Below are 12,962 nucleotides of genomic sequence, written 5' to 3' on the forward strand. Positions count from 1 at the left end.
AACTGGGCTGTACATAATAAAATACTGTGCTCCTCTCCCTTTTTAGGCCATTTTCAGATAGGTTAAACAATTTTGATGCCTATGTGATTTCACTGATAACGTCTGCCATCTGAGTGCTGGGCAGACCTTTTAGGAACTGGTTAATCAATCCCTCCTATTCCATGAGTGCACAGTCTCTGACAGAGACTGCAGGGAGAAATGCTGTCAAAAACAATTTATGAAGTTCAAATTTATTATATACACCAAACAGCCCTTAAAAACATCCTTAGTTGATTCATCAGAGGAGCCCAACGGACATAGAAACCATGACTACAAAAGCTGTGATGTTTCTCCTCCTGACCATAACGTTACCGATGCATCTAGCAGTGCTGCTGCTGTTCAGCCTGCTCCTGCCTGCAGCTTTTAGCTGACAGCCATGTATCTCTCACAGGCTTTACATTTAGTTGCTTTCCCTGAGCTGCAGCGTTATGCCATGTCTAACAGAAAACTGAGACCATGTACGTTATGAGGAAGGAGTGTTTCTGGCTGGCGTGCCTGGACCTGAGGAGACTTTCAGGCAGCAGTGAGAGCACCAGTGAGTTGCCCCCAAACACAGCAGGAGCGTTACCTCAGATTAACCCAGCTAAGCCCCTCCAGGTGCCACACAACCTGCTCGGTCCCCTTGTCCCTTTCACACGGGTGACAGCCCCGCATCCTTTGCCAAATCGCTCTGCTGGGTTCTCGCTGCGCCCACAAAACCCTACAGGACCATTAACAACAGCACACCTGCAATTAAAGGTTTGAACCATCTAAACAAGGGCTTAATTACAGTTCAGGCTCAAACCATTTGGCAACAAGATCAGAGGAATCAATACGGCACAAGGAAAACTCATTTAATTAGGGAGTGGAGATGTCTGCGGGCTCCCCGGGGCAGCCCTGCTGCCTGCCAGCACAGCACAGCACAGCACAGCACAGCACAGCACAGCACAGCACAGCACGCACCCACCCCTGGGCGCCTTCCCCTGGGGTCTCTGCGGTGCAGGACACGTGGGGACCCCTCTGCAGAACTCCTTGTTGGGAATCCCGGGACAAGGTGCTTGCTTCACCTGTTCTCTGGGGTGTAAAACAGATTTGGCACCCCAATAGTGAAGAGACACCCACAGCTTAAACCAAGAGCTCCAGAAATGCCTGAGGGTACGCCATGAACCCCGTAACCAAACGTCACGTGCGGTCTGGTTTTGTTGCTGGCTGGCAAGAAGTGCTGCACATCTCGGACCAGGTTCTTAACCAGACATAGGATTGCCAACAAGGGCCTACAAAGCTATCCTTTTCATTGCCCTTATTTGAGTATTTTTAACTTTGATTCAGTATCTCCTGGTAAAAAGTCAGTGGAACCACTGTATTCCCCCAAACATGTTTGATTTAACCTCACAATCAGGAAAGTATCTTCAGGTTCTTCGGAAATACAGGGTATTCCAGGAGAATTTTCCCTTGGTCCAGCACTTCACCTCATGAATCTCAGGCAGGTGTGGGCTGGAAGGGACCTTACCTTAAAGACCCCTTCTCAGTCCCCTGTCCCTGTCACCGACAGCGCTGATAATCAGCGTTACCGGGTGTTAGATTGCTCTGACTGGACTTCTGATTGCCAGGTTTGCAGCAGGAAATGGATGCTCATGTAATAGTTCCACACATGATGACATTGTGACTTTTAAAAGTCATTATCAATTGCCTACCTCCCAGAAAAAAGTGCACTTGCACCTCAGTATTTCCTGTTACAAATCCTCAGGATCTTGGTCAGACACAATTTCAATAAAAGCGATTACTTTGCCCTGACCTTGTTTCCAAAGAGTACAGTTTAATTTTCAAAAATGCTTAAAAGCTATTGAATTATTTTGCATAAGGACAACTTGATTTGTTACTGTGTTACACAAAAATCCATGCTTGTAGTTAGGAGAAAATCCAATCCCATCTGCCCGGTCCTCGTTGCTGTAGCGATAAAGCCACGCAGGCATTAAGGGCTTTTCTGCAGGGGGGTGCCTTTGCAGGGCTCCTCTCTGGGATTTCTTTTTTTATTTGCTTTCCATTATGCCATTCTTTTCTCCAAGTTATTAAAAGCATATAAATACAATACAAATAGAATTATTCCAAACATTTTCACTTCTATTTGAAAATATCTAAGCCTTTTAATCAAATTTTTAAATCTTACGCAAAACACAACTGCATAGGAGATTTCTTGGAAACATTAACTGAATGAATAAATGGAAAAGAAAAGTACAGTGCTGAATTCCTGAGCAGTCTTCCACAACAGCAGATACCCACAAAGAGCACACACACCCCTCCTGAGCTGGCTGGTGTTATTACTAATCTCTGAATGAGATCCTTCCCAAGAAATAATTAGTGCATCAGAAATTTCCAGATCATTGGGTTATTCATATTAAAATAACTGGCTGGTTTTATGCTTTATACCTAAGTAAGAAAATAATCAATAAAACGGTGGTTTGAAGTTCAATATCCTGGTTATTTAAGGAAATAGCTTTGACTTGTATCTGTCTTTATCCCTCTGCTATTAAGAACCGTAAATGAACGTCAGAGAGATTAGCAGTGATAAATTTGGCTACAGAATATTTATAGTAGGAACTTGGATGCACATTACACACAGAGCCTGCGAAAACATGTGAATCACTGCTAAAACATCATTGTTTCTATCCTCATTTTCATACCAGACAAACATTTTAGGTAGTTTTTTTTACAAGCGTAACTTCTGCTACAGGTCAATTTCCCAGAGGCTGATGTAATATCCCTTTATCCTCTCCTCATGCTTATTAATAGCATCTGCTACAATTTCAAAACACACCCAAATACTAAAGTAAGGTGAAACTTAGGAAATTTTCTATTTGCTACAGCAAAAATCTTCACCAAGAATGCCTAGGGCCAAGTGGTGTAGAAATCAGCAAGCTGGAATTAAGACTATCCAGACTGGTGTGCTCGCACTGAGCATATGCAGTGTGTCTGCGGGCACGTTAACCCAGGCACTGCACGAGCACGTTGTGCTGGGGCAGGAGGCACTGGTGCTGAGAGCAGCACGCTTGTCCCTGCACTGCCTGTGCCTTCAGCAAGCACAGTGCATCCCAGGGGTCTCACTGTGAAGGGGAGCAGGGCACTAAAGAGGGTTGAAATCAAATCTGGCAGAAAAGCATTATTTTGAACCTCACAATTTTCCCAGTCTTATGCTTAACTGAAGTGCTCCTGGAAGTACAGTGGCAGAAAAATGCACGGGGCCGGCGTCTGACAGCCCTGCACTTGCCAACACAAGCAGCTCTTCTGGCAGGTGCAATGCTGCCCAGCACAGCCTCCGCAGTACCAGAATCAGGAACACGGCCAAGACACGTACCCACCTACAAAACCATGCCTTAATAGCAATGCACAAATTCAAAACATTGCCTACCTATCTGAATTTCTTCTATTGTGCTCTACTTATACATTTTTAATTAGTATTTTCTTCTCCAAACAAGGACTCTACAATAAGAATAAAAACAGTGTAGCAGTTTCTACTGTCAAAGGAAATTAACCCTGCCTCCCTGCACGTCTGGCTATAGGCAACATGGCACAATCAGGTTTTGGCAAAGCTTGCTTAATTTTTGAAAGATCCTGACTTGAACAATTTTATATGCAGCCGTGTCAGGAATGATGCAAAACACTATCATAAGGAAAATCTAAACGTGTGAAGTTAGAATGCCATGCTAATGTTATATTTAGTCCAATTTTAAATTTAGAGTACAAACTTCAAATCAAAGTAGCAAATACAAGTTTTTAAAGGGATATCCCAAGAAGCACACAAAACATATAGGGATGAAGAATTCAAGGCTGCCCTTTCTGAAGATGTTACCAGGCTACATGGGCAGGAAAAGTGCAGCAGCCATTTTTTATCTTGACTTTAGTGAGGCTTCTGACACAATCTCACAGTGAACTGTTTGGGATACAGTTTGATCAAAGGACAAGGACTGGTATGGAGTCCAGCCAGTGGCTAGTTGCTGGGAGTCCTTCTCAGAGGTCTTTGCTATTTAACATTTCTATTACTGACCTTGTCTGCAGGTGCCGAGTGCACCTTCGGCAGGTCTGCAGATGATGCCAGGAGAGGGGAAGCAGGTGACACACTTTAGGACAGGGTCAGCAGGATGACAGAAACCTCAAGACAGAAAAATGAGACAGCAGTGTGCCCTTGTGGCAACAAAGACAAACACATCCTGGCTCCTTCGATAAGACTGCTGCCAGCAGGGCAAGGGAAGTGATTATTCTCCTGTGCTGAGCACCTGGGGAACCTGATCTGCAGCATCTGATCCAGTTTTAGTCCCCCAGTACAAGATCTCTTCAATGGCTCATCAGATTGCAGCAAGTCCAGCCATACCATCAAGACTGTCAGAGGCTGGACCACATTAGGTACAAGGCAACAAGTTTCTTGTGCCAAAGGAACTCAACCTTGAGAAGAGAAGAATCCTAACACTGCCTTCAATTACCTAATGCAAGAAGTATACAGCAAGGCTCCTTGGTCTGATTTGCCGTGGAGCTGTACCCTCTCTCCTCTGTGTGCATTTTCTGAGGCACCAGAACTGAAGCTGTAGGAAGACTGAACTAGGACAAGACTGGTACTGAGGAAAACAAAACAACCTCCTGCAAACTCACACATCCTCTCATGTTAGCAGTACGGAAGATTGTTCTCTTTCAAATTGCAGGGCAGCAAGTTTGTTCTGGTGTAATCCTGATGAGTAAGGACTGCCACAACTCAGTGACTGGTCCAAGGCGATTCCACTGTAAACAGAGCATACGGCATGCACTTCCCTTCTCTTTGGCGAAGGCCAGTGGGAACACAGCCTGTCTTGGGAAGACTATTACTGCTTCTCAGAGAAGCCAAAGCTGACTTAAGAAAATTAAGAAAATATTAATAAAACTTTAATGCAAGAAATCACTGTCAATAATGACAAAATAAATTAAAACATTCCATCTTTGTTTTTGTGAAGAAAAATATGATGAAGCTTTGAAGTCCTTGAACCTTGACAATTTGGTGTAGGTATAACAAACAGACCAAGAACCACTTATGTTTGAAAACTGGGTGCCAGTGCTGATTACAGCTTCTGCCTTGTGAACCTTGCCAGATATAGTCAGAGTTACTGCAAGTGCTTTGTTTTTCTGTATAAGAATTCAACAGGGTGGAGCAATGCCTCATGTTGTAACCTCTCATATTCAGCAGTCACTAGAAGGTGTTTTCAGCCTGCTGATGGCATCCAGTTATGCACTTCTCCTCTAACTGATGAGGAAGTTCAGCATCTCCACCTACGACTAGTTAAGACAGATCAGAGGAAGCTGGCTGAAAATCAATCCAGATCATGCCTGAAATGCTGAGCTAGGAAGAAGGTGAATGAGATAACAGGCGGTCCCACTCTTTTGGAAGCAAGAACATTATTTACAAGACACCATGATTAGGCTAACATTTAGCTGTTAAATTAGAAACAGTGAAAGCCAACTGTTTCTCACTGGTTATCAATGAACAGCAATACCCCTTCCTTTCTGACACAGATCTTCCAGCATTTTCCAGGAATGTGAAAAGGCTCTATTCGCAGATTCTCTGCTGCACTGCCATGTCTTGTACGCGGGACTGATCTGAAATACTTGGGAGAGAGCTTGTGTGCCATGATGGCACAGAGCAGTGTGACTTCTGAGCAGGTAGCACCGTGCCCCGTGCCTATGCTGTGCCTATGCCTATGCTATGGCATCGTCACACTAAGCAAAATCTAAGGTGATGGCCATGAAGCTATCGTGTTGGGCCCTGCTTGATGAGGGAGCATCCTCTCTGTTGACTGTTCAGTACACAGCAGAGGCGGTTGTGCCTCGCTCCAGTGAGGGACAACAGGCAGACACGTCTCTAGTAAAAGTTTTTTAAAAGCAAGTGTTAGATACTTTGCTTTGCTTACAATTTTCTGCATCTATTTTGACGGAATACTGACGACTCACTTGCAACTAACCAATTTGCTGTGTAGATTATTTTATAGGTGCCAGGTGTTAGCATCTACCACAACTCTGAAGACACTTGGGAACCTGAGCAGCCTTCTGGTAGCAGGACACTTTCAGTAAGGGAACTTAAGTCACAAATGCTTCAACTGTCTGATTTGGTGGTGGGGAGTGAAGTCCTCCATCAGAAAAAGAAATCTAAAATTTTTAACTGTTCCTTTGTCTATTGAATTCCTTCAGCCCTCTACACCTGAACACCCCTCTGAAATCCTCTCTCTCTGGCAATATGTTATTGACCCAAGCCAGAGAACACAGACTCTCAAAGAAGTCAAGAATGCCACTGTCCTGTGATGGAGAAGCTTATCTTAGCTCTAAAAGTCTATTTACAACCTTCTATTAATACACTTTCTGAGCAAGGAGTACAACTACAACGTCTCTATTCTCTTCCTTGGTTAGTAGAGTTATTCAGGAAACTCTGGCAGCTTAGCAACAGATTCTGATGACCTAGAAAACTTCAACACAAGAAAAAGCAGTACGTATAGAACTGGAGGGAGAACACTGAGTGTTTATAAACAACTTCTGTGGAGAAGAGTAAGAATTACAGAACACCAGTGGGAGACATTTTTTAAACAAAATTAAATGCACATTATCCATTTCTTAATGAATAACATAGCCCCACACAAACATTTCCCTTTTTTTTATTTCAACTAACCAGACAAAAGTAGAGCACTCATTATTTTTTAAGTATTCTAACTGTGCATTAAATACACGTGCACGCTTACAGACAGACAAATATAAATACCTCACCTGTTCATGTCTCATCAGTTCTATCATTTCCATAACACTAATAAAATGGTAACAGCGATCTGAATGGTCAACCATACTTGTAGGAAAAGGACGATTCTGCCAAATACTCCACTCAGACAAGGAAAGTTTATGAGTTCCCTCCTCTTCAGGCTTCTGCAGTTTAAAATTAAGATTGGCAAGGAGATTTTAGTTAAGAAATTGTTCAGCAAAACCAATTCCTGCCTCTCTGTCAGGGACAATAAACACTCTGAATGTATCTGAACAGTATCTGAACATTACAGTATCTGAACATCATCGCAAATGTTTAAGTCCAGTCTAAAACAAACAATTAAAAATACAGGCTTTGCATTGTCAGAGCTGTTCATCAGATACAGGTTGTTTTAAGTAGTAAAATAGAATAAAAACTCCGTTTTTTCCCCTTGGGATCAGAAAAGAGCTTGCAAAACTTGAATTTTCTATCAGTAACACTTCTATAGTTATATAAACAAGGTAACAAAAAGCTGTGATACTATACCATCACGAATACAGTGTCCTGCCTGAAATTCTTAGAAGCAGGAGCAGAACTTATTGGATACTGGGAGATTTTTTCCTTCTATTTTTAACAAACAGACCTAACCTCAAAAACCCATTTCAAACATCTAATTTTTAAATTCTTAACTTCAAAAACCTGCATGTCATTCTCCAAATTGCATTTTTAAGATAGACATCCTTCAAATTCATAGTTAACTTTCTTACCCAGTGTTCCCATTAAACGACATGTCAAAGAAAACATTACATTTAGGTTAAACTCACTGATGTTTCTTCCAGGTTTTCTAAGGTTTCAAACTGAATTTGAGGCAGTATCGGTTCCTTTACTCCATCGCTTTCTTTAAGCCTGTAAAGTCTGTCCCATATTTCAAATTCCTCAGCTGACAAAGACCAATTCTCATGACTGTGTATTTCCTTTGGGCCTGTTGGAGAGGAAAGAAGGGGAAAATATTATCTACTTCAAGAAAAAAGACACACAGAAGAAGAAAAAAAACCAACTTTGTGTAGTATCAGTCAGAAGAAACGTATTTTCTTTCTGCCACAACCAGAACCAGATATAGAGAATCTGCTGTCAGAAACAAAATATCAAAACAAAGTTGCACATGCTAGACTTTGGACACATCTATTTATTAAGTGATTGCTTTGGGGAAGGCCTCACATAAAGAAGCATTGACAGATATTAATAGAGATTTTGATTCAACCTATCAGACACCAACAGGCCCTGAAGACAGCTCAGCAAACAGGGAAAGCACAGGGCTTGGACTTGCAAATGTAATCCTCAGGGGGACACCAGGGAGAACAAACTACAAATAAATTGCATGTTTTTTTGGTTGGTTGGCAGTTTGTTGTTTGTTTGCTTGTTTGTTTTTATTTTTAAGTTACTCTTTAAGTACTGGAAAGTAACATCATTTTGCTATATCAAAAATATTTCTTATTCATTTCTTGAATCAATCTCTTTTCCATTTTAAACTGCTCAGGACATGTAGATGAATAGGAGGACAGAAACAAAAGCATTATGAAAATTTTGAAGGAGCAGGGAAAAGAAAAGGAGAGCCCATTAGTTTTATTTAGACTCGTAACACCAAATGGTGAGTATGGGGAATCCGTGAGCATCAACAGATAGATAGAAACAAAATATGTGCTCATATGGCAGTTCACTGAAGAGAAGGCCCTGGTGCTGCACAGCCCTGTGCGAGCAAGCTCCAGTGACACTGAGAGATTGAGTAACTTTGTCAGTCTGACAGCAAGCCCTGGCACAACCACCACATACTGTGCCAGCTGTGTGCAGCAACAATGCCAAATCCCCCAAAACTGCCATCAGTGCAAATAGCAAAGGGACATCCAAAGCATCACTGTTAGGAGCAGTTAACGTGTGATTGCCTTCAGCCTGGATGTGTGAAGCTTGGAGAAAAATAATTAAGTTAATTTGAAAATCGCTCTGAGACAGGATTTGGGATGAATATGCAGCCAACACCCTATTCTGATTTAATGACGTGTTAGAGGAATCAGCCTGCATCTCTCAGTCCTCTCACATTGCAGTTTCCAAATGCTGCATCTCCAGGGACGATGTGACAATGTCTGCAGGAGACTCAAACCCAGATCGCTGAAAGTCCTGAGTACAAGGTTCAATTCCTGCTAACTCTTTCACAACTGGAAAAGTCTAACCAACACTGAAGTGTTTAAATATGTTTGAACTGAGTCTAGGAGGCGTTCCACTTATTTACAGCTAACACACAGGTCAGGGACTCAGTAGAAGAGGAAGAGAGACTTGAAGAAAAATGAAAATTAAAAACATCTATAAGAAAAGTGTATCTCATGGCCTTTCTTGTTGTTTATAAGAGCTTAGTGTTAAGTTGGCTCTAGCAGGAACTACCCGCACCCATACACCAAGACAGAATATTTCAGTCTTGAATTAGCACGGAGCTCTCGAGATTGTTACCTGCACAGGGCATAAAGGAAAGGCCAGGAAGGGCACTCCGTTGTAGTCAAAACCTAATGGCCTTGGCCAGTCCGAAGAGACCTCTACTACCTCACTTAAGACATACCTTCATACCCAACAAGAAAGAAAGACAGTCTGCCAAGGAACCAAGATGGCATTTTCAAAGAGCAAGTTGCTAGACAGGAAAAAGCAGACACCAGCAAAAAACTTCAGAGGCAAACAGATCCAATTTGAGATCTCTCTTGCTCTTGAAGATGGTTATCAAGGCAGCGTACCAGAACTCTCCCTGACAGTCCAGGTGATGAACATGCCATCCAGACACGCCAAGGGAAACGGTGAGAACAACAGATGACTTCAGTTCTCTGTGTTACAGATCCAGAGGAAAACTTGTATTGGCTTTCCGTGGCAAGGTTTTGTAGCAGGGGCTGCAGGGGTGGCCTCTGTGAGCAGAGCCCAGCAGCTGCCCCATGTCAGAGCAGGGCCAGCTCCAGCCAGCTCCAAAAGGGACCTGATGCCGAGCCCTGAGTGAAGTTGGTTGGGCCTCTGGGAGAGCAGATTTAAGAAAGGGGGAAGAAAAAACTGCTGGGCAACAGGAGCTGAGAAAGTGAGGAGTGAGAAGCAGCCCTGCAGCCCCCAAGGTGGGTGGTAGTTCTCATTGCTCTGCTTTGATATCAGCAGCCTCATAGAATAGCCAGGGTGGGAAAGGACCTCTGATATCACCTAGTCCAACTCCTGCCCAGTGGGATCAGACAGCAAGTTACACTACTCTCCCTACTCTGAGTCCGTTTTGCCAGTGACAGTAACTGGTGAGTGATCTCCCTGTCCTTATCTCTGCCCTTCCCATCCTATTTTCTCCCCTTTTCCTTTGAGGAGGGAAGTGAGAGAGTGGCTGTGGCGGAGCTCAGCTCCCCAGCAGGGTAAAACCACCACACAGCTCCTCCTAACAAAGGAAAGAGGATCCTCTGATACCATCAGGTGGTTGCACTGTCCAACATTACACAGGCATGAAGGCATCCAACAGCTTGCAAAATGCAGTAACAGACACTTCCCGAAGCTCTGGGCTCAATAACTGAGCTATGAAGTTTCTGTTCCTGAGTAGAACAAATATTGTGGGCAATAAACAAGACAATGGCCTCCGTACCTGACAAAACACAACAGATCTCCTCAAGAGGGAATGGAAGGGAGTCCCTTGGCTTGTAAAGAAGAGCGATGTGGTCCAGCAGGTGACAGGTTAATGCCTAACTTAGAGGTTGCTCAACTCTTCCCTTCTGCAGAAACAATTCCATGCAATATGGGGAAAGGCCAGACCATCTGCCCTGAATACTTTGATGCATCAGGGTAAAGGAGGAAAGCACGAGCTGAAGCCTACTTTCAAACTATTTTTCTTCTATAAAGCCTGATTGCTGTTAAATGGAGGGAAAGTGAAGCAGACCAAAGGCAATTGTCTTAAAGCAAACTATTGCACAAGTTATCACTTCTACTTTTTACTACTGGTACCCTCTCCATGCTTGTTCTACTCATCTTAGACAAGCACACATTTCTAAGCTGTTACACTGACATGCAATGAAGCCTGACTAAAATGGAGAGAAACAGGGATGCAGACAAACAGGACTCTGTCAGCATGTGTGTAAAATACCATTTAACTCTTAAGGGCTGGCCAAAAAACAAAGGGACAAACAAAAACCTTGTATTCAATGTTCACAAATTCTAAATTCATTAACCCATTCTTCACAAAAGGCAAAAGCTTGTCACTACGAGTTCTGCAGAGCACTCTGAAATAATAGCTTGCTGCAGCCAAGGGCGAGCTGCCCCAGGAAATGGGCGTCTATTTGCACTAATGGGGAACCCTCACGGCTGAACAGAACAGCTCCAATTCTGCAGATCATGAGGTGCTTCACTTCTCACACAGAGCCGCAATTCTGAGATTACCAGAACTCTCTGTGTGGATGAAGAATTCCCAAAACTAAAAGCGAATTTAATAATAGTGCTGCTGCTGAGGTCCCTCTTGGGCAGGTTATAGCTGATACTCACGCTCCCACCAACAGCACGAGCAGCTGTTCTGGGCATGCATTCAAGGATGCAACCAGTATTTTGGAGAGGCCGTGTCACTGGCTGAAAAAAATAATGCATCTTAGGTGTAACTGAAAGATGTTTAAACAAACAAACAGACGACTTATTAGGTGTAGGTAACCTTATTAGGCAGAGTCAAAACACTTTGAAAATAGTATATACGTAGTAGAAAGCAATCGAATTTTCAGAAGCAAAATACCAGCCGTTGTCTGAATCAGATGGAGACAGCTCTCTACTGAGAAAAGCAGAGCACGACATAGCTGATGTAAGACACATGCCAAGTGTTACATTCTTGGTGCAGCACACAAAACGGTGACTTTCTGCTAACCCAGTACTGTCAGGGTGAGAAATCTGAACTTAGGGAACTGGAGCACCCATGCATAAACACCTCCTTGACTCACTGCTTTTTTCAGAGACAACAAACATTGAAAACAGCAGTTTTTCTGCAGTATTTCCACTGAAAGCAGTGTAAATAATTATGCATGTTTAATTCAAACAGGAGATGAGCTGAGAAAATTTATCAGGCATCCAAAAGGCCCTTCCACAACTGTATTGAAAAGCATGGGCAACTGGAATGGCATCAAAAACCCGATGATCTTTCGAGGTCCCTTCCAACCCCTTCAATTCTGTGATTCTGTGAAAAATCCACAGAGAGACTAAAGAAGGCATATTTTAGGTATATTTTAGAAAGACAGTAAAAGATTGCACAGTTATGATAAAAATGGCAATTAAGGAAATAATGTGATATTCTAAAATCAAACAAAAAGCACAGCTAGATACAACTCAGTGACTGATACCATCCGGAAGCAGGGAAAGGCAGACTAATTGAGAAGAATCAGGGGAAGAAGTCATCACAAAATGAGATTTTACCTGGACAAATACAACATAAAAAGAAAAGCAAAAGAAATTATTGATACCTTAAAATTACATTCAGCTACTAGGAAAAACAAGGTATGGAAAGAGCACATTTTAAGGCATGTTAGCTATTATGTGCCATGACTATTGTGGCTTTGTATCTCTCGCAGAACGGGGATATTGGCAGAGAACCTGGAAATATCATATTAAAGATGATTATCTGGATCTTTCAGCACAGTAATTTGAAAACAAAAGATGAGCAAAACAAAAACCTTGAGCTATCTCCAAAGATACCTGTTCAGAAATGCTACCCCCAATGATTAAGATTAAGAAAAGGAAATATTTAAATTTAGCTAGGAAAGGAGGAGATTGCTTGGAATTACTATGATACTTCTGCCTGGGATAATTCAGTTTCTGTTCACACATCCTTCCATGGACAAATCTGAAGATCAACCAAACCTCAAGAGCAAATGAAAAGCAAGAAAGGATAAATAAGAACACACAAAGCTGATTCATTACGGCTACCTTTTTCCATTTTAAAACATGGAAGGGAGCACTGAAATTAGTACATGAAAATGCAAAAATTAAAGAACTTTTTCTTCTGTTTGGGTCTTATCTTGAATATCAGGCACTTGCTTCATACAGTAATGAAGGGGACCTTAGCACATAAGCCTGGTGCTCAGTATGAAAAAAGCGTCAGCAATTTGCACTGATGTAACACCAGTTTCCAAGATAGGCAGTCAATCACATTCAGCCTCAGCAACTGATAGATCACCACATA

The 12,962-nt window shown here is 42.5% G+C and overlaps 1 protein-coding gene across 1 annotated transcript in view; it reads right to left on the reverse strand.

Annotated features, from left to right (window-relative positions):
- Positions 1-12,962, reverse strand: part of FANCM (FA complementation group M) — a gene marked incomplete at its 5' end in the record, with an annotated part of 70,671 nt that overhangs the window by 19,970 nt on the left and 37,739 nt on the right. Inside the window, 2 exons of the mRNA XM_084520972.1 lie at positions 6,790-6,942; positions 7,582-7,739. Coding sequence (XP_084377098.1) covers positions 6,790-6,942; positions 7,582-7,739 — 311 coding nt within the window. The remainder of the gene's footprint in view (positions 1-6,789; positions 6,943-7,581; positions 7,740-12,962) is intronic.

This window comes from Aythya ferina (genome assembly GCF_964211825.1).
Source record: "Aythya ferina genome assembly, chromosome: 5".
Taxonomy (NCBI): domain Eukaryota; kingdom Metazoa; phylum Chordata; class Aves; order Anseriformes; family Anatidae; genus Aythya; species Aythya ferina.